Source organism: Centrocercus urophasianus, unplaced genomic scaffold, assembly GCF_019232065.1.
Source record: "Centrocercus urophasianus isolate 14NV4802_14NV808 unplaced genomic scaffold, USGS_Curo_1.0 seq_19, whole genome shotgun sequence".
Lineage (NCBI taxonomy): Eukaryota > Metazoa > Chordata > Aves > Galliformes > Phasianidae > Centrocercus > Centrocercus urophasianus.
The window spans coordinates 22,495,194-22,519,428 of record NW_024884744.1 but is presented as its reverse complement, the minus strand read 5'-3'; the positions used below and the strand labels follow the sequence as shown (position 1 = coordinate 22,519,428).

At 46.0% G+C, this 24,235-nt stretch overlaps 2 protein-coding genes across 2 annotated transcripts; one reads left to right on the top strand and one right to left on the bottom strand.

Annotated features, from left to right (window-relative positions):
* Positions 1–3,746: 3,746 nt before the first annotated feature.
* Positions 3,747–5,871, top strand: DUSP28 (dual specificity phosphatase 28). The gene is made up of 2 exons (XM_042820657.1): positions 3,747–4,157; positions 5,203–5,871. Exons 1-2 carry the CDS (start codon positions 3,747–3,749, stop codon positions 5,329–5,331), a joined length of 540 nt encoding a protein of 179 aa, XP_042676591.1. The 3' UTR covers positions 5,332–5,871.
* Positions 5,068–22,658, bottom strand: LOC122161308 (claudin-19-like). The gene is made up of 6 exons (XM_042820656.1): positions 22,553–22,658; positions 21,872–22,147; positions 12,434–12,598; positions 12,210–12,291; positions 8,652–8,762; positions 5,068–7,368 (listed from the first exon to the last, which is right to left on the bottom strand). The coding sequence occupies exons 2-6, from the start codon at positions 22,089–22,091 to the stop codon at positions 7,269–7,271; spliced, it is 678 nt and encodes a 225-aa protein (XP_042676590.1). The 5' UTR covers positions 22,092–22,147; positions 22,553–22,658; the 3' UTR covers positions 5,068–7,268.
* Positions 22,659–24,235: the final 1,577 nt, after the last annotated feature.

The window sequence follows — 24,235 nt, the reverse complement described above, 5'->3', positions numbered from 1 at the left end:
ATCACAGGCACACCGCTCCCACCAGACAGGCACAGGGCGGGGGACGTGTGGTGCCCCCAGATGGAAGGGGACCGAGCCCTGCCAAGGCAACAAGGGGCCCTGTTGTGTCACAGCTTCCGCACCAGCCCGGGCAGCCCCTCACGGCACAGAGCTGCACCATGGGGAGTGGACACAGGAGGGCAGGGTGCTACTGCTGTGGTTCCCAAGTGCGCTCCCCGCTGTCTCACCCTGCTGGCAAACACCGTGCCAGGGGAACATGGCCACGGAAAGACTTTTGGGACACTGGCCAGGGGGGCCCTATGGTGCCGCCTTTCACTTCCGCAGGTAAGGCTCTCTGCAGGCACCTGCAGGAGCGAGGCTGTAACCTGCCGGCACTGTGTTGCCATGCCAGGCTCCCCGCAGACTTGCCTCGCAGGCCAGTGTCACAAGGGCATGACTCAGTGCTGCACCCCGCGCTGGGATGTGTCTGTGAGGGACGGCCATGTCCCTGCACGTGGCCACGGTGGGCTGCGGGGCTTCGGGTCTGCAGGTGCAGATCGTGACCCGGCCTTTACTTGCTGCCCAGTGAGAGCCGCCGTCTGGAACACCGTGGCTGCCCATATTCGCCAGCAGCTCCTGCAGCACAAGGTGGGCTTGCACCCTTCTCTCCCCCAACCAAGATCTGCCCTGCCACCAGGGTCCTCTGCCCAGGAGACCCGGCCAAGGGAGAATAAAGCTTTATGCAAGTGTGGCCACATCTCCAAGTTGTCGGAAGCTCCTTTGAATGTTGAGTCCCGTGGCATCCCATGGGGAGCAAGGGACTGGCAGCTCCTTGCCCCCCGCTTCCAACAGGGCAGCCTCTGTCCTCACCTCGCTGCTCTGTTGGTCTCATCTGCCTACAGGGCATCCGCATTCCCACCCTTGGCTCCTTTGACACCATCCTTGAGCGGGTGCAGGTTGCAGATGGTCACCTGGCTGTGCACAGACCTGTCTTCCACCTGGCCAGGAACCTCGCTGAAGGTCACCACCTGATGGATAACAAGGCATACATGCCAGGTGAGCTGTCCTATGGACGTGTTCCTTGTAGTGCTGGGTGATGCACGTTCCCCACCACGTGGCTGGGTGAGCAGACCTCTCACTTTCCTCTCCCAGGTTGGAGAGTAACTGATGCTGCTCACAACCAAACTGCTCAATGCTGGCTTTGGTCCCACAGCTGGCTTTGTGTGCCACACCAGCAGCAGCCAGCACCCCTAGAAACCTACCCAAAGAGGGCCAGGCCCTGAGACCTGCAGGACTGCTGGCTCCAGACACTGCTCAGCCCTGTGCCTGCTGCAGTGAGGCATCCTGAGGGCCCGGGGGCTGTGGCATGGCTGCAGCCTGCTGGCGAGTGGCTGTAGAGCTGCCCCATCCCTTCTGTGTGGTTTTCCAGGCAACAAAGTACTGCAGCCCCTGCAGTACACTCAGATAGCCGCAGCCACCTTCGTGTCTCCAAAAAGAGTGGTGGGGTGCATCCAGGCCACCATGTCCCTCTTCTCTCGCTGCATCGCGCAGGGAAGGAACGTCGCACTCATCCTGAGGGATATTGGTATGCTCCTCATCGAAGGTGCCCAAGTGCAAATGAAATACTACCGTGACTTCTTGGAAGTGATGGCAGGGGAAGACACCCTGAAAGAAGTTCTATTGAGAGTAAGTGCTCTGGTTCTCCACAGCGGTGCCGCTCCCTTTGCAGGCCAGCATCTGCTACCAGCCCTTGTTTTTGGCCAGCCCTGACCAGGGCAGCCCCTCAGGCTGGGCTGCAGCTCAGCAAACACCACTCCGTGCTCACACAGCGCCCACTCATTAGGATGGGCTGATGTGGACAGCAGTATTTGAGCGAGGCAGAGCTGCCCCGTGGCAGCAGGCAGCTGGCTGTGCTGCTCATCACAGAGCTCCCCTCTCCAGCCCTGCTGCCCCCCAGCTCTGTGTCCTTCTTGCAGGTCCCAGGGGTGCCGAGCTCAGCGATCCCTCACTCAGCAGCTCCTGCTTCCCTGACACGCTCAGGCTGCATCATCATCTTTCCAGAGTGAGTGTGGATGCCCACAGCCCTGCAACTGACCCTGCCCGGGGCAGCTTCATTGGAAAGCGCTGCTCCCAGTGCACACTTCACACCAGGCTGTGGGAGGGGGCTGCTTCACACAACCCTGGCACGCAGCCACCACTGGGGCAGAGCTCATGGGACACAGACAGGGCTGCTGGCTGTGCTGCTGTGTGCTGCCAGGCCCAGGGTGGCTCTGGGGCTGTTTGAAGGATGGCTGAAGTGGCACTGGGAGCAAATGAGTTCTGCAAAGGACCTGTGCTACTTCACGTCACACTACTGCCTTCTTGCATGCAGGTTTGAACTGCAGTGTGTTCATCACATGGCACTTGGGGGCACAAGGAAACCCATGAAAGGCAGGCAAAAGAAGGCAGCACGGGACAAGGACGGTAATGTGACAGCCAGCACCCTTCCATGCTAGGGGGAACCAACCTGTTCCCATCAGATAAGTAGAGCCCTGGCAATGATCATGAAGGCTCCTAATCAATGCACTGTGCACAGGGTGTGTCAGGAAGCGGGGCCAGAGGCCTGCAGGGAAGCGCCCTCGAGCAGCAGAGCCTCCTCCAGCTCAGCACAGCGCAGCTGGGAGCACGGTCCCAGGAGGCACTGCCGGCCGCCAGGTGGGTGCTGTGCGCCTGGGATGTCTGAGCAGCACTATGGCTCTCTCAGCTGTCACTGGGCTGGGCAGCGTCATGGCTGCATTCTCCTGACACTTTTTCCTCTCCAACTCAGGCCCCCAGGCTGAAAGGCACCTCCCTGGCCATGAGGGCCTTCCCTGCAGCCAGGCACCCAGAGCCTGGGACGAAGGCAGCGACAGGATGAGTGATGCCAGCAGGTGGCTGGGATGCTCAGCCCTGTGCCCGTGCCAGCTGCTGCCCTCACAGTGGCGCTGGGGTCACTGGTGTGCTGCTGTTGGCTGTGTGATGGCACGTGTGTGAAGGTCGGCTTCTTAGCTCTCTGCTACGAAATAAAAATGTGCCTTTGCACCATGCATGCAGCCATGCAGTCTTACTTCCTGGTTTTCTACTTCATGCTAGTCCTACCAGCCCATGTCGTCCCACTGCCATGATCCAGGCTCATCTTTGTGCCATCTGCAGATTTTAGCCTCAAGATCCTGGCTGCCTCACCACTAGGCAGGGATGTGCTCACCAGGCAAGGCAACGCTCAGCGTGGGGACACGGGGACAGATCAACCCTGGCACATCCTGTGCCCACCAGTGCTTGGCCGTGCATGGAAGCCCTGACCCTGCACCAGGAGGGAGCACCTCCACCGGGGAGTAACGTCACCTCCACCAGGAGGCAACACCTGCACAGCCCCACAGCCGCACCTGTGCTGATGTGCAGCAAGAGCTGTGCTGCCACACCCAGCCACCCCTCGGGCAGTTCGGGTATTCAGAGTGCAGTGCCGGCGAGGGCCGAGGGATGCCGGTCTCAGCCGCACAAGGCACCGCTGGTGGCAGCAGCCTTCCCTGCTCGGAGGGCTCTTCCTTCTTGTAAGGAGCTGTTACAGGAATAGGGGCCGCACGCATCCAATTGATTTGAACTCAACCTGCCACCGGTTTCAGCTCCGCAGGAACGCAGCTCTCGCAGCGCAGCAGGCGCTAGGACCCGCCCGCATCCCTCACCCGAGCTGCACGGAGGGACTAAATATAGCGCAGCGGGGCCGCGGGCCGAAGTCGCGCGAGCGGCCGTCCATGGTGGCGGGAGGCGGCGGGCAGAACGCTGCCGGTGCCGGGCACAGCGCGCCCTCGGCCGGCAGCGCCGCAGTGGGCAAAGTGACCGCCTCGCTGCTCATCAGCAACGCCAGGACGGCCCGCGACGCGGAGCTGCTGGCGCGAGAGGGGGTCACCTTCTGCGTGAACGTCACCAGGCTGCAGCCCTTCCCCAGCCTCCTGCAGGCCCGAGGCATGCGCGTGCCCGTGTTCGACGACCCGGCCGAGGACCTGTACCGCTATTTTGAGCAGTGCGGCGACGCCATAGAAGCAGCTGTCAGGAGCGGCGGGAAGTGCTTGGTGTTCTGCAAGAACGGCCGCAGCAGATCCGCCGCTATCTGCACCGCGTACCTGATGAGACACCGAAACCTGCCGCTCCGGGACGCCTTTGAGGTACTGCATTTACACCCACGGTACTCGGGCGGCTTTTGCGCGCTGCAGGCGATGCTCACGGGAGCAACGGCTCAGGGTGGATGTCAGGATAAAGAACGGGCAGCCGTCGGCTCGGGAAGTGGCGGAGTCGCCGTTCCTGGGTGTTAGGATCTGTGGGGTGGCACTCGGGTCAGCTGCTGGACTCGGTGATCTGACAGCTCTTTCCAACCCTAGGATCTCTCGCGGAATTACATCTCGCAGATGTCTTGGTGCTCTGCCCCGTTTATGATCGGTTATTTAGATACTCGATATTTAAATACATTTCAACCATACATTTTTTTTTTCACCCCCTACTTGGAAAAATAAATCCGCAATATCAGCTTTATGGGACAAACAGACTTACAGATCCAAATAGGTTTTAAGCACTGGTAGCAACAGATGCATTCAGGGCTGTTTATGAACATTTTCCCTACCACTTGCTTATTCATGAGAAATGGAGCTAAAGACAGAGATGTGAAGCAGATCAGTGAAAATAAAAGGAGCATTTGGAGAAGTCATGTTGCAGGATTTGCTCTGTAGCTGTTGCATGTGTATCGTCTGTGTGACAGCCCAATGTAGCAAAGAAACACCATCTGTTAGGCCTGCTAAACAGCTAGAGGCTAGCTAGCTGCAAATAATAGCATCTCACCTTCATTAGGATGCTTGTCTAATAAATAGGACAAATAAACAGATGCTTCACAATCTTTCAGCCTTCGCCCACTTGGTTTATATACATACACTGTGATGTCTCTAACACAGATAACTGCTTTGTTTTCAGACATGTTTCACCATCTTTGTAAGAGACATCTGCATTTCCAGCAAACTCAACATCTCCTGTTCATGTCTTGTCCACGAATCCACTGCGTAACAAGGAACATAAGCAAGCACAGAGTGAGGTCATCAAAAACATCCATTTATTATTCCATAACAAAATCAAAACCAAAATAAATCTTCTCAAAAGCCTAAGAAGAAGAAATCAGTTTGCATGATACTTCCATTGCTTCTGTAACGTCTCTCTTTTTTCTAGGCGGTGAAGGCTGCCAGACCAGTAGCAGAACCCAACGCAGGGTTTTGGTCTCAGCTACAGAGATACGAAGAAGATCTGAAAATACCAAAGCAGTCTGATCTGCTGAGCAAAGGACCAAACTCACTTTGAAACACCTCCACACACGGCTGTTTTTAAGCAGCTTGCTGTAGGCCGAAGTAGAAAAAAAATATGACAGTATATATGGCCTGTATATAAAATGCCTGATTGCTACACTGAGTGGATGGCTCCTTACATTCATTCAGATGACTGATGGTGGTGCTTGGGAAAGGAGCAGATAATCAGGGAAAAACAGTAGAAACACCCAACTGTCAGAAGGACCACAAACCAACAGGTAAACAGCATTTGTGTCCCCGCAGCAGTGCTGAATGTGGCAGTGGTGCACTGAATGAACAAACGAGGGGTTTCACACTTGGCTTCCCAGTGATGTTGCTGGAAGAGCTGATGCAAGACACGGAAGCTCTGAGTTCTGACACACCAACTGCTCTGCATAGATTCCGAATTGTTCTTACATTCAACTAGACCAAGAAACCAGCACAGGTTTGCACAAAAAGATACAGGACAGAATATTCAGGTGATTATAAGGAGCTCAGCTCCCACCATGCAAGCTCAATGGCTCCTCTGCTTCTGAAATTACTCTCTAATATTCCAAAGGGGTGATTTTACAAGAAAGATTTGGTTGTTGAGGAACAAAGATGACAGTGGCAACCTAAAACCATTGTCACTCCTTTGGATTTAATTTATTAAGTTTATTATGATCTATCAGTGGCCAAATTCATTCCTTAAAGTGTCACTTTGCAAGTCAGCAGTATCTGTATGCAAACAAAGTGACTAAACTACTCCAAGTGTTTGCAGATTGCCCCAGTGAATGCATCTGTTTGGAAGTCAAGGAAGGACAAGCTAAGGAAGACGCACGAGGTTTCTCATTCAGGCTACAGTCATGGTTTGACACAAGAAAGTAGAGACATACCGAAGTATTTTGCTGAACTATATTAACAAATTCATAATTTAATGACAACTGTGAACCTGCAGTGAGAAATTCCATTTCATGTTGCTCAAGACATCAATATTAAGGAAAATTAGCTCATATTCAACGTCTTAGGTACTTACATAAGGTAACATATGCTCCCAGTAGTGGAGCAGTTTATGGCAGCAATTGTAATGCTGGAACCACGACAGAGAACAAAGCCACTGTGGAATTACTTGAATTAGGCAGTTCAGATGCAATAGGAGCTCCAGAAGTAAAAGACTGCCAAAAATTAAAATACAGTTATTTTAGAAGCTGGAAAGATAGAAGGAAAAAGTAAAAACTGGTGCTATCTTCTAGTTACCTTGAGGCACAGACTGACCAATTGCTTTCCTTGCTCCCAACTGTGTTTGGTTTGTTCTGTAGCATTTACTTTTCATAGCTACAACCTAACCAACAAGGAACTTGTTGCACATCCACGGATACGCAGGTGAGTGGTTGTTTTTAAGGGACTTCTGAAGCTTTTACAAATCTTCACTACACACATAACGTGTATTTCAGTACACTGTGAGACTTGGATTTCAAACCCCCAGCACACAGACTATCTCTTCATTAATGGGCAGGTTACTATGCATCAGAAAGTCTATTCAGTCAGCAGAATGAAGCTTATTTGCTGTTACAAGCTAACGTTCCCAACACTAACGAAAGTAAAACCATTTCTAACATGAGCTGTACTAACCCAGAGGAAGCTACAGCATACCAGTTCCACACTGTTTAGTTAGCTGAAACAGGAAAAGGTGGTCCCAGTTATCAGGGTGTCCCATGCTCTGTGCTTAAATATTGCCAGACTTCTCAGCACGCAGACAGCCTCCATGCTGCAGGATTTCACATCCCATCTGCAGAAACCTATTTCTACTTCAAAGCCATTTCCAGAAGGAGGCGTTCAGATGTAGACCATCTCCAAATTAAGATGAAAGATTGTGACATAGAATGAATCCCTGGAAGGAGACCTTTTTTTTTTTTCCTTTTTTAATGTAAGTTCAAACCCTCGTAACGTTACACATGATGTGAACATGTAGGTTTAGACACACTCCTGGGAACCTGTGACCGTCTCAGCGTTTGCGGTGTAAATTTGCTGCTGCCCGGCTGCCTGGCCTGCTGCGTATCTGTATTTGTGGACACTGTAAATTAAGAAAAAAAGACTTAAAAAATAGGCATTACACACACAGCCATAGCTTTGGGCACTCAGGACGTTACTCATTTAGGTCTGTATCCAACGCACTGATAGCATGTGCTTCCCAAGGGTGCAGCTGTTCAAGGCCTGCTGTTCTCACCGGGTGGCACAACCACCTTTCTCTTAGCCAGGAACCATTTCTGGGTTCCTTACTCACCTGTGCCTTTCTGAGAGGCACTTAGGTCAAGCATCTAAAGCACAACAGAATATAGATTTTAATGCCTTCATGCAGGTTGCAGTTTTTAATACAGGAATCAGAATTATGAGAAAACAGAACCATCTTCAGCTGTCATCCATCATGTTGAGCTTCTCTTGCCTCCATCAGTTCTGTCTGATTTCTCAGGATATTTCAGGATATGTGGTACTTTGTATCAGTAAGATGCAAAGTCAAATCTAAAGTCCAACTTGGCTGATAAAATATTGCCATAAAAGTTCAGTGGCTTCAGATTAAGCAAGGGAATATCAGAGGAACTCTCAATTACTAGGTGTTGCCTAAGAGTGAATTCAGCGTGCTTCTCTCTTCTGTCTTACTATCCTCTCAAGCCTGACAGCAGCTTTCCTTCAAGCTGTTTGGGATCTTCTATGTAGACAAGGACCTCTGCTATTTCTGGCAGTGCGATCCCTCTCCTTGAGAAGGGGACCTTCGGTATGTGTAAAAAATTAAGGATTGGAGGAAAATGCAGGCAAATGCAGGTTAAATACGGAGGCTAGGAACTTTGATTTTTCTGCTTTGATGCACGCTCAACATACTGGATGCAAAATGTTCCACAAGAAACAAGGAAACATCACGTGCTTCTAGCAGTCAACTTGGGGAAGAAAATGCCACTACATTTTCTTCATAAGAAAGGGGTTGGGGCATTTTAATAGTGGTATTACAGGAGATCTTAATTACAGTACACTGTATTCTTTGACACGCTTTTCTTTTGACACGCTTTTTTTTTTCACTGCACGCTGTCATCACTCAGATCTCAGAAGCGCCATCACAATTACCGAAGCCTAGCTATAGGTGACTGCTGACTGCAGCCAATTACCAACAAATTCAGTATTTGGGAGACATCAGTGCCTGGTATGGCATCACCACCCACCACAAGTCTGGGACATTCCAGAGCACTGATTCAATAGGTAGAGTTTCCTGTTTATTTTGCTGCAGATTCAAACCAAGGCAAAAGAGAAAACAGCAAATGATATATAACAGACAGTTACTATTTGAACTGCCAAGTTCAAGATTACCTGTACTTCTGTTTTTCCTTCCCTTTGCACGAACAGGTTAGGAAGATCCCACCAAGCATACAAAGAACAGATCCAGCCCAGCCTAAGTACAGAGCCTCCCCCAGTTCATACCTGAAACACAAAAGATTTTATGCATATAACAAGATCACCAAGCCCTTACTTCAGAATGAGACAGGAAGCACACAAATCATCCAAACAAATTCCATTCTGGATAGATGTCAGCTAGCTGAAAGGTACCTTGGTAGATTACAGAGGAGAACAGGTCTATTTTTGTGTCTGTTCAGTAGAACTCTTATGAGCATATTCCAGTGCTCTGCCAAGGCTCAGGGGAGACCTCATTGCTCTCTATAACTTCCTGAAGGGAGGTTGTAGTGAGCTGGGGGTCGGCCTCTTCTCTCGTGTCATTAGTGATAGGACCAGGGGGAATGGTTTCAAGCTACGGCAGGGGAGATTCAGGCTGGACATGAGGAAGTATTACTTTTCAGAAAGGGTGGCCAGGCACTGGAATGGATGCCCAGGGAGGTGGTGGAATCACCGACCCTGGGGGTGTTCAAGGAAAGGCTGGATGCTGTGTTGAGGGACATGGTTTAGTGGGAGCTGTTGGGAATAGGAGAACGGTTGGACTGGGTGATCTTTTAGGTCTTTTCCAACCTTGGTGATTCTATGATTCTATGATTCTAAATCAGTGCACAACAAAAAGTGCTAAGCAATATAATAAGTAGCAATAAATAGTTGCAAACATTTAATCAGTTGCTGATAATAACGAGAGATGCTGAATCTTAACACAATCCAATAGACCAGTGGGTATGAATAATTTGAGACAGAAAGGGAAAAAGGAAAGTTACATGCATGCTTCTTTACATATGCTGAATTCCATATCGGTGGTCTGGTCATTCGTGGGACTCATCAGCTTTCTCCATCAGACCTTCCTCTTCAGTCTCCACCAGGGTGAGGGTGCCCAAATACTGAAGAACACTAAGAATTACCCCTACCTGGAATTTGGGTGGAGTGCACAAATGTGACAGAAGTAGCCAAGCAAGGAATTCTGTCATATATGAGGCACCTAGAGGAAGGTGTCCCTGCCTGTAGCAGGGGATTGGAAGCAGGTGATCTTAAAGGTCCCTTCTAACCCAAACCATTCTATCATTCTATGATCTCAGCTGACAGAGGTACCAATGTGTTGTGCATTGTGTTATAAAAACTTCCTTCTTAGGGGAACTCCTGACTGCCTTTCCCAGGCTCAGACACGTCTAGTCTTTGAGTCAAACTCTTTATCCATGAATTTCCAGGGCTGGATGGAGGGATTTTCTGGAGAGTCTCTTTCTGTACACTAAAATGGAGAGCTATCCTTTTTCATTCTGGGACTGCTCCTAAATGCAGTTCAGACACACAGAACTGCAGAGTGCTGAATATTCGTTAGGACATGTAAGTTTGTTACAAGACAGCCTAATAAACAGCAGCCTTTTCCCAGCTGTCCCACTAAAAAAGAAGAACGAATTCTATACAAACAGCTGCTTACAAGTGGTCCAGTGTTGTGGCCATAGAAAACTGATTTCTCTGGTTAGCTGCTTCTTATGACAGACAGCAGTGGCAAAGTAATGTCAGTGGCATGGCCAGTATAAGGGCAAGATAACTGTCATGGACCACACAGAAGGTATACTGAGACCAGGTGTGTGGATATCCTTTCTGTTTGTAAATATCAAATCATTACTTAAAAGTGTTTGTTTCTGACTCCAGAACCAGGAAGTTCTGGGGTTTCCCATTGCACACTGGAACCCCAAGCTGAGCTCTGGTCCCCAGTGATTCAGAGACTATGCAACAGGAGAGAGAGATGATCATCATCTCCAAACAAAGAAACAAAGAAACAAAAGGCTGGGGGGGAAGCTGGAATACTAAGGAAGAATAGGAGAGTGCTGACTTGTGCAAGCAATGCTCTCTGATCACTAGCTGTCTGAAGTCAGGAATGTTGCACACACTGTACAATGGAAGGCATATGCAGGGTGTGTCTAGGGGATGACTCAGGTTTCCTTTCATAGTTATATGAGAAATTCCTCTAAGAATCAACAGAGGTCTGAAGTCAGACCAAAAAATGCAACCCAAAAAGCAGATTTTCCACCTTCTTAAGACTGAAGATTAATACTGCCCTGTAATTGAAATTAAACCCCTTTTACACTGCCCAAGGAGGATGAGCTTCCTGAAGAGAACAGAGTGTGGGTAAACAGAGCTTTACCAACAATCAAAGTTAATTCCCTAAGAACTCTTCAGTAAGCTGAATGTCTTAATAGGAAGTGTAGATACAAAAAAAAAAATTCTTCAGCTACCAAATGCAAACAATCTAGTAACTGATTAACACAAACTGATGTTGAAGCCCAGCAACTATAACGTAACTACAAAACTCCATGGCTGTCCTACAAATTGTTCTACAAATTGTTCTGCAATTTCTAACCATCCTTTTTTTTGGTCCTCTCACATATTTATTTTCAGATAATGCTCTCAAGGGCGATTTCTTTGGAAGTGCTTGTTTGGAAACAAAAGGAGAGCAATTGCTTCAAGTACTATGACTCACTAGGAAGCACTTTGCATCCTACCATCCCTGAGCTGATCCTCAAGAGGAAAAGCTTTGAAGCACTTCAAATATTATCCCAGGAATGGATGGCTTATAGTTTACTGATCTAAACATGACGCACTTTGTAGGGGTGTTGGCAAATAATAAATTTCCCCTCTTCAAGCTCTGAGAAGGGAGATTTAGGTTAGATGTAAGGAAAAAGTCTGTTACAGTGAGGGCTTTTATACCTCAAAAGATGTTTGTGTGCAACCTAGGATGACAGTGCCCCAAACCTTGATGAAGTCCAAGATCATGGGCCAATATGACAGAACTGTGATGCTGCATGCATTGATGACAAAAGTGATTTATGTTTTGCATTGTGGACTAAATGCAAAACCTGAGGATTAAGAATACATTTGGTTTTTTCCAACAGGTGGGATTGTGAAAAAAAAAAAGAACAACAAAAAAAAAAAAAAACAAGAAAAAGATTTCATACAGGCGTAAGAAGGCCTTTGAAAATGATAGCAAATCTACTGTTGTTCACTAAATCTGAGTTTGAATTTCTTTGTAATATCAGAGTACATGTGCAGAGGAAACAGATCATCATGGGGACAGACAGGGGTGCAGACAAAGATACAAGAAGAAAGGAATCGTTTTGGCTCAAGTAGATAAAAGACACTTGATAGGAACTTCAGAGTTATTAACTGCAGTTCTGTATTTTGCAAACTGAGTGTCACGAGTTGCCAGCATGAGAGAGTACTCCGTGCCAATAATCCAAGGCAAATTTGGGGTTGACAGACCCCACACACTCACTAAACCTTCCAATGGAGACCTCTCTGCCCTTCCCACCAACAGCAAACATCTCTGAGGTGAAAAATTCCCCTGAAGACAATTTTTCCTTCTTTAGGGCTGCGCACTGGGATCCATCCAGGTTTTGAAACCCTGGAGCAGCTGAGGCTAATCCTGCCATCTAACACACACTAGAGTCTGGTGTTTGGTATCTATTAACTTACTTGGTTCCAGCATATATTGGGTTAAAGAACTGAGCAGTAATCATTGCAGCATACCAAGAAACGGCCACCATCGAACAGAGACCTGCCAGAAAAAAATATCAAAAAGCACACAGCTGAGTGAGTCCTTCAGTGTCTTTAACCCAACAGTAGTGTTCAATTCATTTAGTCTCATTTGACAGCAATACAAAGTACTGACAGCATTTCTTTTTCAGCCTCAGCATTACCTCCTAAAATAAAAAGAAATCCTCCGGTGACAGCAACCTTCATTTTTTCATCCTCATCACTCAGCCCAACGTTTGTGCACTTTAAACCAAGCAGTGAGACCACAGCAGCTACGAATCCCAGAAGGATGGAAATGATCATCAAGGCACGGCATGCCTGAACGTGGACTGAGCGAGACAGAGAAAGAGAAAACAAATAAGGAACCACACAGAAATTAAACTAACCCAATTCTGGCAAAATCTAACAGATCAGAGACAGTGACAAAATTAATAGTAGTAATGAATGAATCTTGTCCAACCTTGTCATTCAGCTCTGAGGAATATCAAAAACGTAGAGGGCTGTATGCAGTCAATCAGAATTCAGAGCTGAACTACACTTACACTGTAAGGCTCAGTAAATCCTCTTAGGAGCTTGAGTAAACCCCCAAAAGCATAGCAAACACTTCACAGCTCACATCCTTCAGTCCTGTGAGAACACGTTGCAGTAGACAAGGTCACTTGCAGGTGCAGGTACACATCTCCAGCCTGTTGGTTCTGGTGATTTCCTTTTACCTACAGACCCGAGTGCACAGGACACCTCTGAATTCCAGATCCAAACCGAGGCGACACTATGGAAGACTGGGAAAACATCCTGGATGGAGTCTGCTTTGCTACTTCCAGTAAGAGATGGAAAAAGCAGGTGCTGGGGTTAGCAGTGTACTTTCTGATACTTTAAATTGAGTGGGTAATGAGCAGGGGATGAGCTGGTCCAAGATCTGCAGCTCGCCTCTCCTGCTGAAGATATTTTTTTGCAGAGCGTGTTCAGCTGGTGAGAGTTTGTTACAGAGCCCGTGACCAGCTACTGAAACATATTCAAAGCTTTCTTTCTGTTTCTGCTGACAATTCTGCATCACTTAAGCTCACAGTTTTTGCACGTAGGTATCAATCACTCAATAACTGGGACCAGTTATTAACCAGCCTAACAGCGAAGGTCAGACAGGGACTTCAGGCTCTTTGGAACAGCAGCCTGAATTTAGTAGGTTCTGGTTCAAATGACACTTAGCACCTTTTTAATGAGATACACGTGCTGAGTGCCACAAGTCTGATGGGTCTTGGCTCCAACAGTGCATAATTAGGGTCTGAACTGGATTAGTTTCTCTTACACACCTAAACTAACCATGCCCTGGCTCATACCTCTGAGAGCTACAAGCTTTTCTTGAAGGTCCCACTATTTGCCCTCACTGGTACCAACCCCACCTTCTTTGCCCAACTGTCCTCTCATCTTTCTGTCCCATTCTGTCTCTTCTAACTTGCTTCTTTTTCAGTTGTCCTCCCCTTAAACCTTTTCTTCTCAGTTTATCTCAGTTCTGCAAGCTGCTTTGTCTTTTCCCTCTTCCCATACTTACTCCTCAAGTATATTGTCACCTCCTCAACAGAGTAACTGATCTCTTCAGTGGATCAAATCTGATCTTCACAACCTCATTTTCAAAGCCTGCCCTATTGATTTACTTTCCACCTCACCCTGTTTTCCCTCTTGCTGACACCATGTTGTTGTTGGTAACTCTCCAAGAGCTTTCTTCCTTTCTTTCTCTTTGGCTTTAGCACTCACAATGCTCTTTTCTGCTTCTCTCAGATGGCTTAAAAACCTACTTTGTCATCAGTAGCTCCAAGATCCTGACCTGATGTGGCCCTGCTGCCTGCATCCACACAAGGGAGCTCTATAGAGAGACAACAACCCGTGTAAATACGTCCATGATGAGATGCTGTACAGACTCGGGGACAGTAAATTAAGAACCAGCCCTTTAAAAGGGTTATAAATGAATCAAGCACATAACTCACATAAGCATTCTGCTGAGGAAAGCCATTATTCTGCTACTGGTGATTCTAATGAATTATGTAGGATGCTACATTCCTCTTAATACACACATGCATTTTAAAGCCAATTTTCAGATCACAATTTGTTAGAAGGATTGTTAGGCAACTATTAGGATTATTAGAAGAACAGAAGATTCCCTAAAAATGGGCACAGACAGCTTCAAAGGACTGCTGTGCATGTTTCAGAGTTGGTCAATAATTTCACACTGAGGAAAAAGTTCAGTGCCTTATTCCCACTGATCCCATGTTCCACATCTGCCAGATCAGGAGTATCTGCCTTTCTGTTTAGTTTACCCTCCTCAGTGTAGATTCAACTAGTTAGGAAGACATTTTTATCTGGGATAAATCTGAAGTATTCAAGATGGATAACAACTAACTTCACTGTCTATAAGCATGCTCACTATCTGCAGATAGTGCCTTAATTCAACACCTGAGGTCATGCTACAATTCTGCTGCAGGCTGATAGGCAGTACAGGAGACAGCAGACCTGAATTTCCTGATATTCAGAATCACATCCAACAAGTAGTTACTAATTTCTAACATGTAAGTTACTTTAAACCAAATACCTGCAGTACTTGTTCCACTGTACACAGTTTTCAATCTCAGCAGGGAAAAAGCAGTACCCACTTTTTGGATAAAAAAAAAAAAAATAGTATTAACAGCTCCTTTATGAAAACAACCTCCAGATAACATTGGCTATCAACTATTGCAAAAGAATGCCCATGCAGTAATTCCATATAGATATGGAGCTGTCAGATGAGTCTTGTCCTTTTTTTTGCAGCCTTTCCTTATGCGTTCCACATGTAGTGCCTCTCAAAGCTCTGTACTGCTTTAACCTGCAAAATCTCTTCTGTTCAGAAGTCAGTGTTATTTTCCATTACAACCAGACTGCCACAACAAAAATCTTGCTACTTTTTTTCCCAGCAATTCTTAAGCAGCTAACAAGACCACGCCAAGTCCCCTACCAGGCAAAGCAAACAGTCAAACTGCTTGCAGTTGGATACTCCGGTGCTGTCATCTGCACAGCTCTTCCACAGGTTTTCACACAACGTAGATGCTATGATCACACTGCCATGGGAGCTGGAGACTCTCCAGTAACTGTGTGGCAAGGCACCTCCAATAAAGGCCCGTCCAACCAAACACGAAAGGAACCCAACAATTTGCAGCGCCGCAGACATGCTTGTGAGTAGTAGCAGCTGAATATCCTTATAATCAGATCAGCATCAAGTGAAGCATTTCAGAAGCCTCCTTGCTGCTTCATCTCTGGGTTTCATTCCAAAATGAGACTACCTTTGCCCTTTGCTCAACCCCAGAGATAAGGCTTACAGTCTATGACAGTAACTGGGAGTTGTTCACGATACAGATATTAACATTAAAAAACTACTAAAAATATTAATTTTCTCATAGGAAGTGATAAAGTCTAGTCTTAGTCTCAGCCTAGAAATTCTAGCCATTATTTCTAGAGAGTACTTTAAGAAAGTCTCTCCTTCTCTGCCATAAACTATGGTGTATATATGACTAAAATTGATTGTAATTTAATCTGCTTAATGACCTCAGATTTTACAAAAAGCTTTCTTGTGTTATTTTCTTTATGACAGAGAGCTTGAGAACACGAACTTACTTCTGATGCTAGAGAATTTAGAATATTTTTGGAATTATGGTCATCAGCGAGCAACAGCAACTATACTGCCAGCTACTTTCAGGAATGTTAAGACTGTGGTTGATTGATTTTCATTAATATTTCACAATTTATCGACCTGTAGTTAAACTATACAGTTTAAATAGACCCACTTACACTGGAATAAAACAGTGATAATGTACAGTCCATGGAAATGAAATATAAGGATGTACCACTGTGACAGACCTATTTCAAAGGGAGTAAAATGATGAAGGAAAATAGCTACATGAGAATAATACATACCAGTTAATTGCAGCTGTCAGAACATTAAAGTATTAAAAATCTATTTCAGACAAAGGAAAGTATGTTAAACTTGGTTTAGTTGCTTCTGCTCTTGATCAAACAAACTTCTAGACTCAATCCACATCACCCACTAATGTTTATAACTTCAATTGTTTGTGTATCCAAGTAGGGGCAGCCATTTCTTGCAATGATAACCTGCTCTTATCTCCAGGCGATGGAGTCACAGTTTATTCATAAAACCACTTTGCTATGACACAGCATGGTAACAGAGTCACAGTATTCCACAAAGACTCCCAAGAGGATTTGCTGTTGAAAGAGCCACAACCTGCCTAAAGCAAATATACCTGTTTTTCCAAAATTCAGTGGTCACTTCGAGCTGATGCCGTAGGTTTGGCTGCAAAAGGATACTACCATGCCACTGTGCTAATTTTCCTTCCTCAGCAGCCAAAAACATCTCTGCCATTATTTTAAATAAAAACAGATTTGGCAGCACAGCCAGAATGACCCTGAGCAGCTTGCAATCTTTCAAAGAAAGCAGATGGCGATGTGTTGAGAATTGATCTTTTCAGAAAGTTTTTCCAAAATCCCCTCTTCCTGCTAAATCATTGCAATTTGAAAATGATAGCACATTAAAATGAATGCATTGTGCCAGTGCATTGGAATATCTGCATCCTGTTAAATGCCCTTCAAAGAGTTTCAGATTAATTTATTCACAAACAAAAGTTACTCTGGTGACCTCAGCAATCACTTCTACTCATATGGCTTCCAAAGTTGAATTTAGTTAGGAATTAGAATCAAGTATCCCTCCTTCATACTGTTGTCAAGAATTAAAAAATAATAATTAAAAAAGTCATTAAAGAAGTTATCTCCTCCTAGCGGCTACTAAAAAGGTGACTTTGACTTGACGTGCACTTGTAAAGCACGCATATAAGAGGAACAGATTAAAGTGTAGATTTAGAATGCACAAGTTTTTCATACACGGCACCAGGCATTTTAATCATTCCCTTAAGGAAGCCACTCTCCTCTAAAGAAAAGAGAAGCGCTGTAGAATACAGGATTGTTGTTCACTAAGTTCCAGTGGTTAGCAGTGAGCTTACCAATGGCACAGCTGTAGCACGTGCATCAGCAGAGCAGAACTGGCATGGATAGCTTCACATCGACACTATGCAGGACAGTTTTAGCCCAGGCTAGGTTCAGCTGGTTGGATGAACTGAACGCCCCCAGTGGCTTGAAGTCATAAGGTGCATTCCTAGGGCACATTTCCCTGCTCAGTTTCATCCATGAGGAATCACGGAATCATAGAATCATTAAGATTGGAAAAGACCTCCAAGATCAGCTTGTCCAACCATCCACCTACCATCAGTGTTGCCCACTAAACTGTGTCCCTAAGTACTACACTACCCTTTCCACAGCTGACTCCATCACTTCTCTGGGCAGCCTGTTCCAATGCTTAACATTCTTTCAGAGAAAAAATTCTTCCTATTATCCAATCTGAACCTCCCCTGGTGCAACCTGAGGCCATTCCTTCTTGAATTATTGCTGTTACCTGGGAGAAGAGGTTGACCCCTACCTCACCACAATCTCCTTTCAGGGAGTTGTAGAGAGCTATAAAGTCTCCCCTGAGTCTCCTCTTCACCTTTCATGAACCCATGCTGGCTGGCCTAATCCCCTGGTCATCCTACACACGCCACACGATTGCCCTCGAGATGATCTGTTCCATAACCTTCCCTAGCACTGAGGTCGTCCTGACAGGTCTGTAGTTCCCCAGATCCTCCTTATGATCCTACTTACAGATGCACGTCACGTTAGCAAGTCTTCAGTTACTGAGACTTCTCTGGTTGAGCACTGACAGATTGTGGAAAGAGGCTTGACAATCAGCTCCATCAGCTCTCTCAGTCCCCTGCATATGCTAGCAACTTCCATGTCCTCTCCCTGAGTTGCCACAGGAGGTAAACTCTTATTTTCCAGAGTCTCACCAAAAGCTCCCCCTTCATCCATGCCAGCCTTCTTCCCCTCCGGGTCACCTAACAGCACAGGGGGGCAGCCTGCTCCTGCACCTGTTCCACTTCCTTCCTGAGGAGCGTACAGCCTTCCTGGACTCATGTATCCTTCAGCATGGACTTCCAAGGGGTTTTCCCTACTAGTGTCCTGAATAGTTCAAAGTCCACCCTCCAGAAGTCCAGGGTAGCAGTTTTTTTGCCCCCTCCCCACCTCCCCCTGACTTCACCAAGAATGGAGAACTCTGCCATTTAATGGTGGCTCTGCCCAAGACAGTTTCTGACCTCCACGTCTCCCATCAGTCCTTCTCTGTTCATGACCAGCAGGTCATGAACCTGCTCATCAGGAAACTGTATCTTCCACAGACTCCACAAACTTTCTAGCCTGCTTCCTCTGGGCTCTATTATATTTCCAGCATCTGTCAGGGAAGTTGAAGTCCCCCATGAGAACAAGGGCTGATGATCGCACAACTTCTGCCAGCTGCTCAGAGAACACCTCGTCTGTCTCTTCATCCTGGTTAGGTTGTCTGTAACAGATCCCCACCAGGATGCCATTCCTATTTCCCTTCTCCTCGATCCCTGCCCATAGGGACTCAACCTTATCATTGCCAGCCGCAAGCTCAACACCACTGAGACATTCTCCAGCAAAGACAGCAACCCTTGTTGCTTGCCTATCCCTTCTGAAGAGCTTACAGCCATTCCCTGCAGCACTCCAGTTGTGGCAATGATCCCACCATGCCTCAGTAAAGGCAGCTGAATCATAGTTAGCCTGCCTCATGACAGGATAGAGGAGAACACCACCCTCTAACCTCCCTAATTCCCTGAAGCCCCTTTTTTATAAACTGTGTCCCTAAGGCTTCTCTCAGTGATTTCATTGCTGCCAACTATCAGTAAAGGGTAATAACTAGAGGGGCAAACCAGACCAGGAAGCTTTCTGGTAAGGACTCTAACCCAGGCCCCAGGGAAGCAGCACATTCCCCTACAGGTAGGGTCTGACCTACACATGGGGCCCTCCGTTCCCCTCAGAAAGGTGTCACCTACAGCAGTTACCATTCTTTCCCTCTCGGTGCCTCAGTCTTGGGGCATGGAGTGGATTGCCTTTTCCTACACAATGTCCGGGGTCGACCTTCCACTGCTTTCTCATTTACCTGTCCCTCGAGTTCCAGAGCCTCAAACCTATTACATAGGGGCACCTGGAAAGGCAGGATAGGTAGGGAGGGAGTTTGCCTGCAATGCCAGGCTGAGACCCGCTTCCATTCCTCCCCATCTCTTAGGCCCCTTCCTTTCCCTGATGGTGATAAGGAGGGAGGTCCAGCACTACTTGGGGTGCATCACCCCAGTGCCTTTCTTGTAGGTAAGGCAGGGAATTGCCCCACCAGTCTGCCTCCTGCTCACCACTCCTTGATGCTCCTTAATCTCTCCACCTTCTCCTTGAGCTATGCCATCAGGCTGAGCAGATCATCCACCTGCTCACCCCTCATGCAGTAGTATCTGCCACTCTCCCATTACAGCAACACACTCAGGCATTTTCTGCAGCTGGAGTCTTGAACAGCTGTGTTTTTGGGTAGGCATCTGGGTTTCTATATTATTTTTGTTCTCTCCAGAACCATTCCACAGTGAAAATCAAGTGCAGCAAATGGAAATAACTGGAAAGTTCGTTACAGTAGTATACACTTGTTGCAAGTAAAACGCTAACAGTCCTACCGAGATCTAGGTAGTATACAGTGTTCTTATAACAGCGCATATTAGCATGCAGAATGATTGAGACAGCATCTACAGGTGGAAATTGTGTCTTTTTTTTTTTAATAGCAGCCAAAAAGAAAAGAAAAGAAAAAAAAAAAAAAAACCTGAAAATATTAACACCTTAAATGTTTGATCAGCAATAGCTTGTACCTTTTTGATCACTTCTGTGTATTTGTTTCAAGAGCTAGGGACGCTGACTTACCCACTGACTGTAAGAAGAGAAACTTGTGACAGAGAGCAGTAACTCTTCCAGGCAGCCACACAACACATCTGTCAGCCGGCACGAGGAACCCTGAGCTGTTTTAGGTGACAGCTGAAGGTGATCCCTGAGCCCTGCCAGCCAGGACTCCTCTCCTACAGTTCTACAGGGAGGGAGGAAGGAAGACATGCCCCAGGGCAGGTGGCTGCTTCATCCACCAGGAAGTCGTCTGTTCCTAGTGAATATTTTCTTTCCATCTTGAGTATAATTAAACTGCATTAAAATAAAAACAAAGAGACTGTCTGATATAGATTCTGCTTGCCTCTCTAACAGGGCTGAGACATCTGTTCCTGCTTGTTAGGTGAGGCAAAGCTGTGATGTCGTCGTAGCCATCTGTTACAGCCTGCTACCCCATACGGGGACAGAAGAACCATTGCTCCCATCCCATCATTCTGCTTTCCAGAAAACACGCCTCAGTTTCCAGATGAATTTTGGGCAAACTGATATCTGCTCAGCAGAAGTCTTGGAGAGGAATACTCTGCCTCTGGATAGCAGAAAGGCAGGAAAAACTGACATTGTCTCTGACACAAAGAGCAGAGTTTTTTAAATCCTCAGGATATGATTTCCTTTCTTCTGAGGCTACAAATTCCGTCCTCAATACAACACGCTAAATACTTACACTGGAACTATTACTAAGAATGCAAATGGGGTCACTGTCCTCAGGGGCCTGAGGAAGAATCACAGAAATCCTGAATCTTGACAGTTTCCACGTTTTTGAGGTCTGCCTTACACTGGTAGGCAGTTCTGACTGCTGTGGAGTCCATGTCTGTGTTAGGAAAGGCAAGTTTTCATAGCCTGTGCTATCTGTAAGACATGCTTCCAGTTTGAGCATTGTGCATTGAGAACAGATGAGCTGGAAAGACTACAGAAAAACAGCAGTGGCAATAATTAGAGATCCATAAAATGGGGAACGCTCCCCATTAAGAAACTATTCATTAGGAATAATTAAGAAATGATTCAGTAATATAACTGACAAAGTGACTGCACAATACTGAAAGCTGAAAACAAATAAATGGAAAGTTCTGCTCAAATCTTACCAAGACACCTGTTGTCCAAAGTTATACCATAACTATTCCCAACCTCCATTTTCTGGGGAAGACTGTCAATCTTTCCTAATCTTTTACCATAAAAAGGGTGTTTATAGAAAAATATTTTACAAATCCAGAATAATCCAAACAAACCACTTTCAGTTCCTAGGAAAAGAATTCTGTTTGCAGTCCAACCGCAGCAGAACATTCTGTCTCAGAAAACACAAAACACATACAGACGTGTTTTATTGAAGCTAGCTGCCTCTGAAAATTTCTAGATCAAACACACAGATTTAGCACAAAGTCAAATCAGTTGTGTAATATCCAAGACCTGTCTCACACTAAAGCACTTACTGACATATTGCCTGCTTGTTGTTAAGAATGAGACCAAGTGAAACAAGTAAAACCAAAACAGACATGGTAACAAAGGCACAGCAGTTACTGAGCTGAATGAGGGGCAAAGCACACAGATCTCTCAAGGGTCCTTTAGCCTGTCTGAAAGTACTGAAGGACAAATCCTCTCCATACTAGAACCTCTGTGCCAACATCAACTATATGCTGTCCAACTGCACCAATTTGCTGCACAAAAGGAAAGAACAAAAATGCATCTCTGGATTTTATATACACAGATACACTTACTCTCTGAACTCAGCATGTGAAGAAACTTCCTGCACTGTATTGCTCCAAAATCAGTGATTCCACAGTCCATCCAGAGGCCTTCGGAAATCCAATCTGAAGGAACCAGCACTGCTGTGCTGCCAGAAATTTTCCATCTGTTGGACATGGTAGTGAGAAGCAAAACGGTGAATCCAGCTAAAGCCAGCAGCAGTGAAAGTATTTGTAGAGCAGATGAAGCCATTCCTCTGACAGAAGCTGTTTTTCAAGAAGCCTCCCACAATTTCTGGTATTATAAACCTGTTGAAACAGTTCATACATGTACAGAATATGGATTTACATTTACAGAAGATGGAAAACATCAGAAAGATGCAGGTACAAACTCTTATATGAGAAAAATGTAGCACTGATATCTAAATCTCATGAAATAACTGGGATACACAAATATTCTAGGACATCTCAGTATTTTCTTAGGAGAACTTTTATTACCATTCATGCATATTTCACAAAACACCAACAAAACAAAACCAGAAGATCAGAATCAGGAATTCTCTATTTCACATTTGCAATGCGTCATCAGTTCTTCACTTGTTTGCTAACTCACATTTCTTTTAAAATTAAAGATACTAAATGCTTTCATAAATTGTCTCCTGATTACAATGCCTATCGATACAAACTTAAAGTGAAATGAATTCTGATACTTACGTTTATGATATGCTTCTGATCTCCACATTTACCTTCCTGCTAGACGGTAATGTCAGCACTCTGTGTGGATCAGCTTGATCAAACAGAAAGGTAAGTTCTGTACTCTTCGGGACCTTTCCCCCCATTCTAAAAATCAAGGACCTGTGGCTGAAGCATTGCCCAACTGTTGCACAAAGGCCCAGATGCACCTTTTTGCTACAACGTCTCAGTGAAATGGACAACTCCACTAAGAAAATCATAACAAAATCATGAGAGTTGCTATTGAAGGTGCCCAGATTAAACAGGCAATCACTGGTATATAATTTGCTTTCTCAGTGCCACTGAGCTGCCCATGCATCAACAGTCTCCAAGAAAAATATTATTACAATTTCTACGATGACTTATTTACTTTACACCTTTGTTGCACTTGTCATCAAAATGCTGTCCTCGCAGAAAGAGCCCTGCATTTATGATAGAACAGGCAAACAATCATAGAAAGCATTTGTTTTGGGATGCAGCCCCCACTGCAATGGAATACAGTGTTCTAGCATGATGGAAAAAAAAAGAAAAAAAAAAGGAATTCAAGCCTCCTCCCATAATCATTCCTTTATAACGTCTGTAACATAATGGAAATTTGTTTGTGCAAATAAGCAGGATTACATTTATCCTGCTCTTAAAAGCATGTGTATTCCACCATAAAAGTTTAATCTGCCATTGGGGAGGGCGTAATTTTCTCCTAAGTGACTGCATAACTTCTTCAAAGCACACAGCTGACAACAGAAAATATGCAAAATAAATCATAAATTTAAATGAAGGAGTAAACTCAAGCAGACTTCGTACCACAGTTCAAGTGATTGTTTCTGCCTGTCATGTTGGTATGAGCCATGTGGTCACAATTCACTCCTGACAGTAGGCAGATGAAACTATAAACCGCCAATGGTGGGTAGCACATAGCTATTAACACAAAGTACTCATCAAAATACTGCAATGTAAAACACTGCATGCTTCAAAGTGAGGAAGCTTAGAAGCTGGATTCCACAAAAAAACAAATGAGCAACCATCCTTGAGCCAGCACCTAAATTCTACCACTTTCAGAAGGACTAGGGACACCACTGCAGGAATCCTTCCTCCACTCTTAAAATGACAGCCCAGTCCTAATGTGCCTACTAGAAGTAACATAACATCCACAAGCTCCACATGCTGGATGCAAGCATTCCTCAACAGTAAAAGGCATATGGGGTCCAAAACTAGGCGACATTTCAATTCAATTCATAGGATGGCTTGGGCTGGAAGGAACCCCAAGGATCACAGAATCACAGAATGGCCAGGGTTGGAAGGTACCTCAAGGATCATGAACCTCCAACCCCCTGCCACATGCAAGGCCACCAACCTCCCCATTTCATACCAGGCCAGGCTGCCCAAGGCCCCATCCAACCTGGCCTTGAACACCTCCAGGGATGGACGGGGCATCCACAGCCTCTCTGGGCAGCTGTTCCAGCACCTCACCGCTCTCTCTGTAAAGAACTTCCCTCTGACATCCAACCTCAATCTTCCCTCCCTCAACTTAGAACCATTTCCCCTCGTCCTGCAGTTATTTGCCCTTTCAAAGAGTTGATTCCCCTCCTGTCTGCAGGCTCCGTTTAGGTACTGAAATGCTGCAATGAGGTCACCCTGCAGCCTTCTTTTCTCCAGGCTGAACAAGCC

What these genes read in the sequence shown, in the direction of transcription:
- LOC122161308 (XM_042820656.1), bottom strand. Translation starts at nt 22,091, where the DNA reads ATGGCTTCATCTGCTCTACAAATACTTTCACTGCTGCTGGCTTTAGCT. An exon ending in TCACATGCTGAGTTCAGAGA is followed by an intron (nt 12,599 to 21,871) that starts GTAAGTGTATCT and finishes TGTCTCGCTCAG; the next exon opens with TCCACGTTCAGGCATGCCGT. An exon ending in ATTTCTTTTTATTTTAGGAG is followed by an intron (nt 12,292 to 12,433) that starts GTAATGCTGAGG and finishes TTTTTCTGGCAG; the next exon opens with GTCTCTGTTCGATGGTGGCC.
- DUSP28 (XM_042820657.1), top strand. Translation starts at nt 3,747, where the DNA reads ATGGTGGCGGGAGGCGGCGGGCAGAACGCTGCCGGTGCCGGGCACAGC. An exon ending in CGCTCCGGGACGCCTTTGAG is followed by an intron (nt 4,158 to 5,202) that starts GTACTGCATTTA and finishes TCTTTTTTCTAG; the next exon opens with GCGGTGAAGGCTGCCAGACC.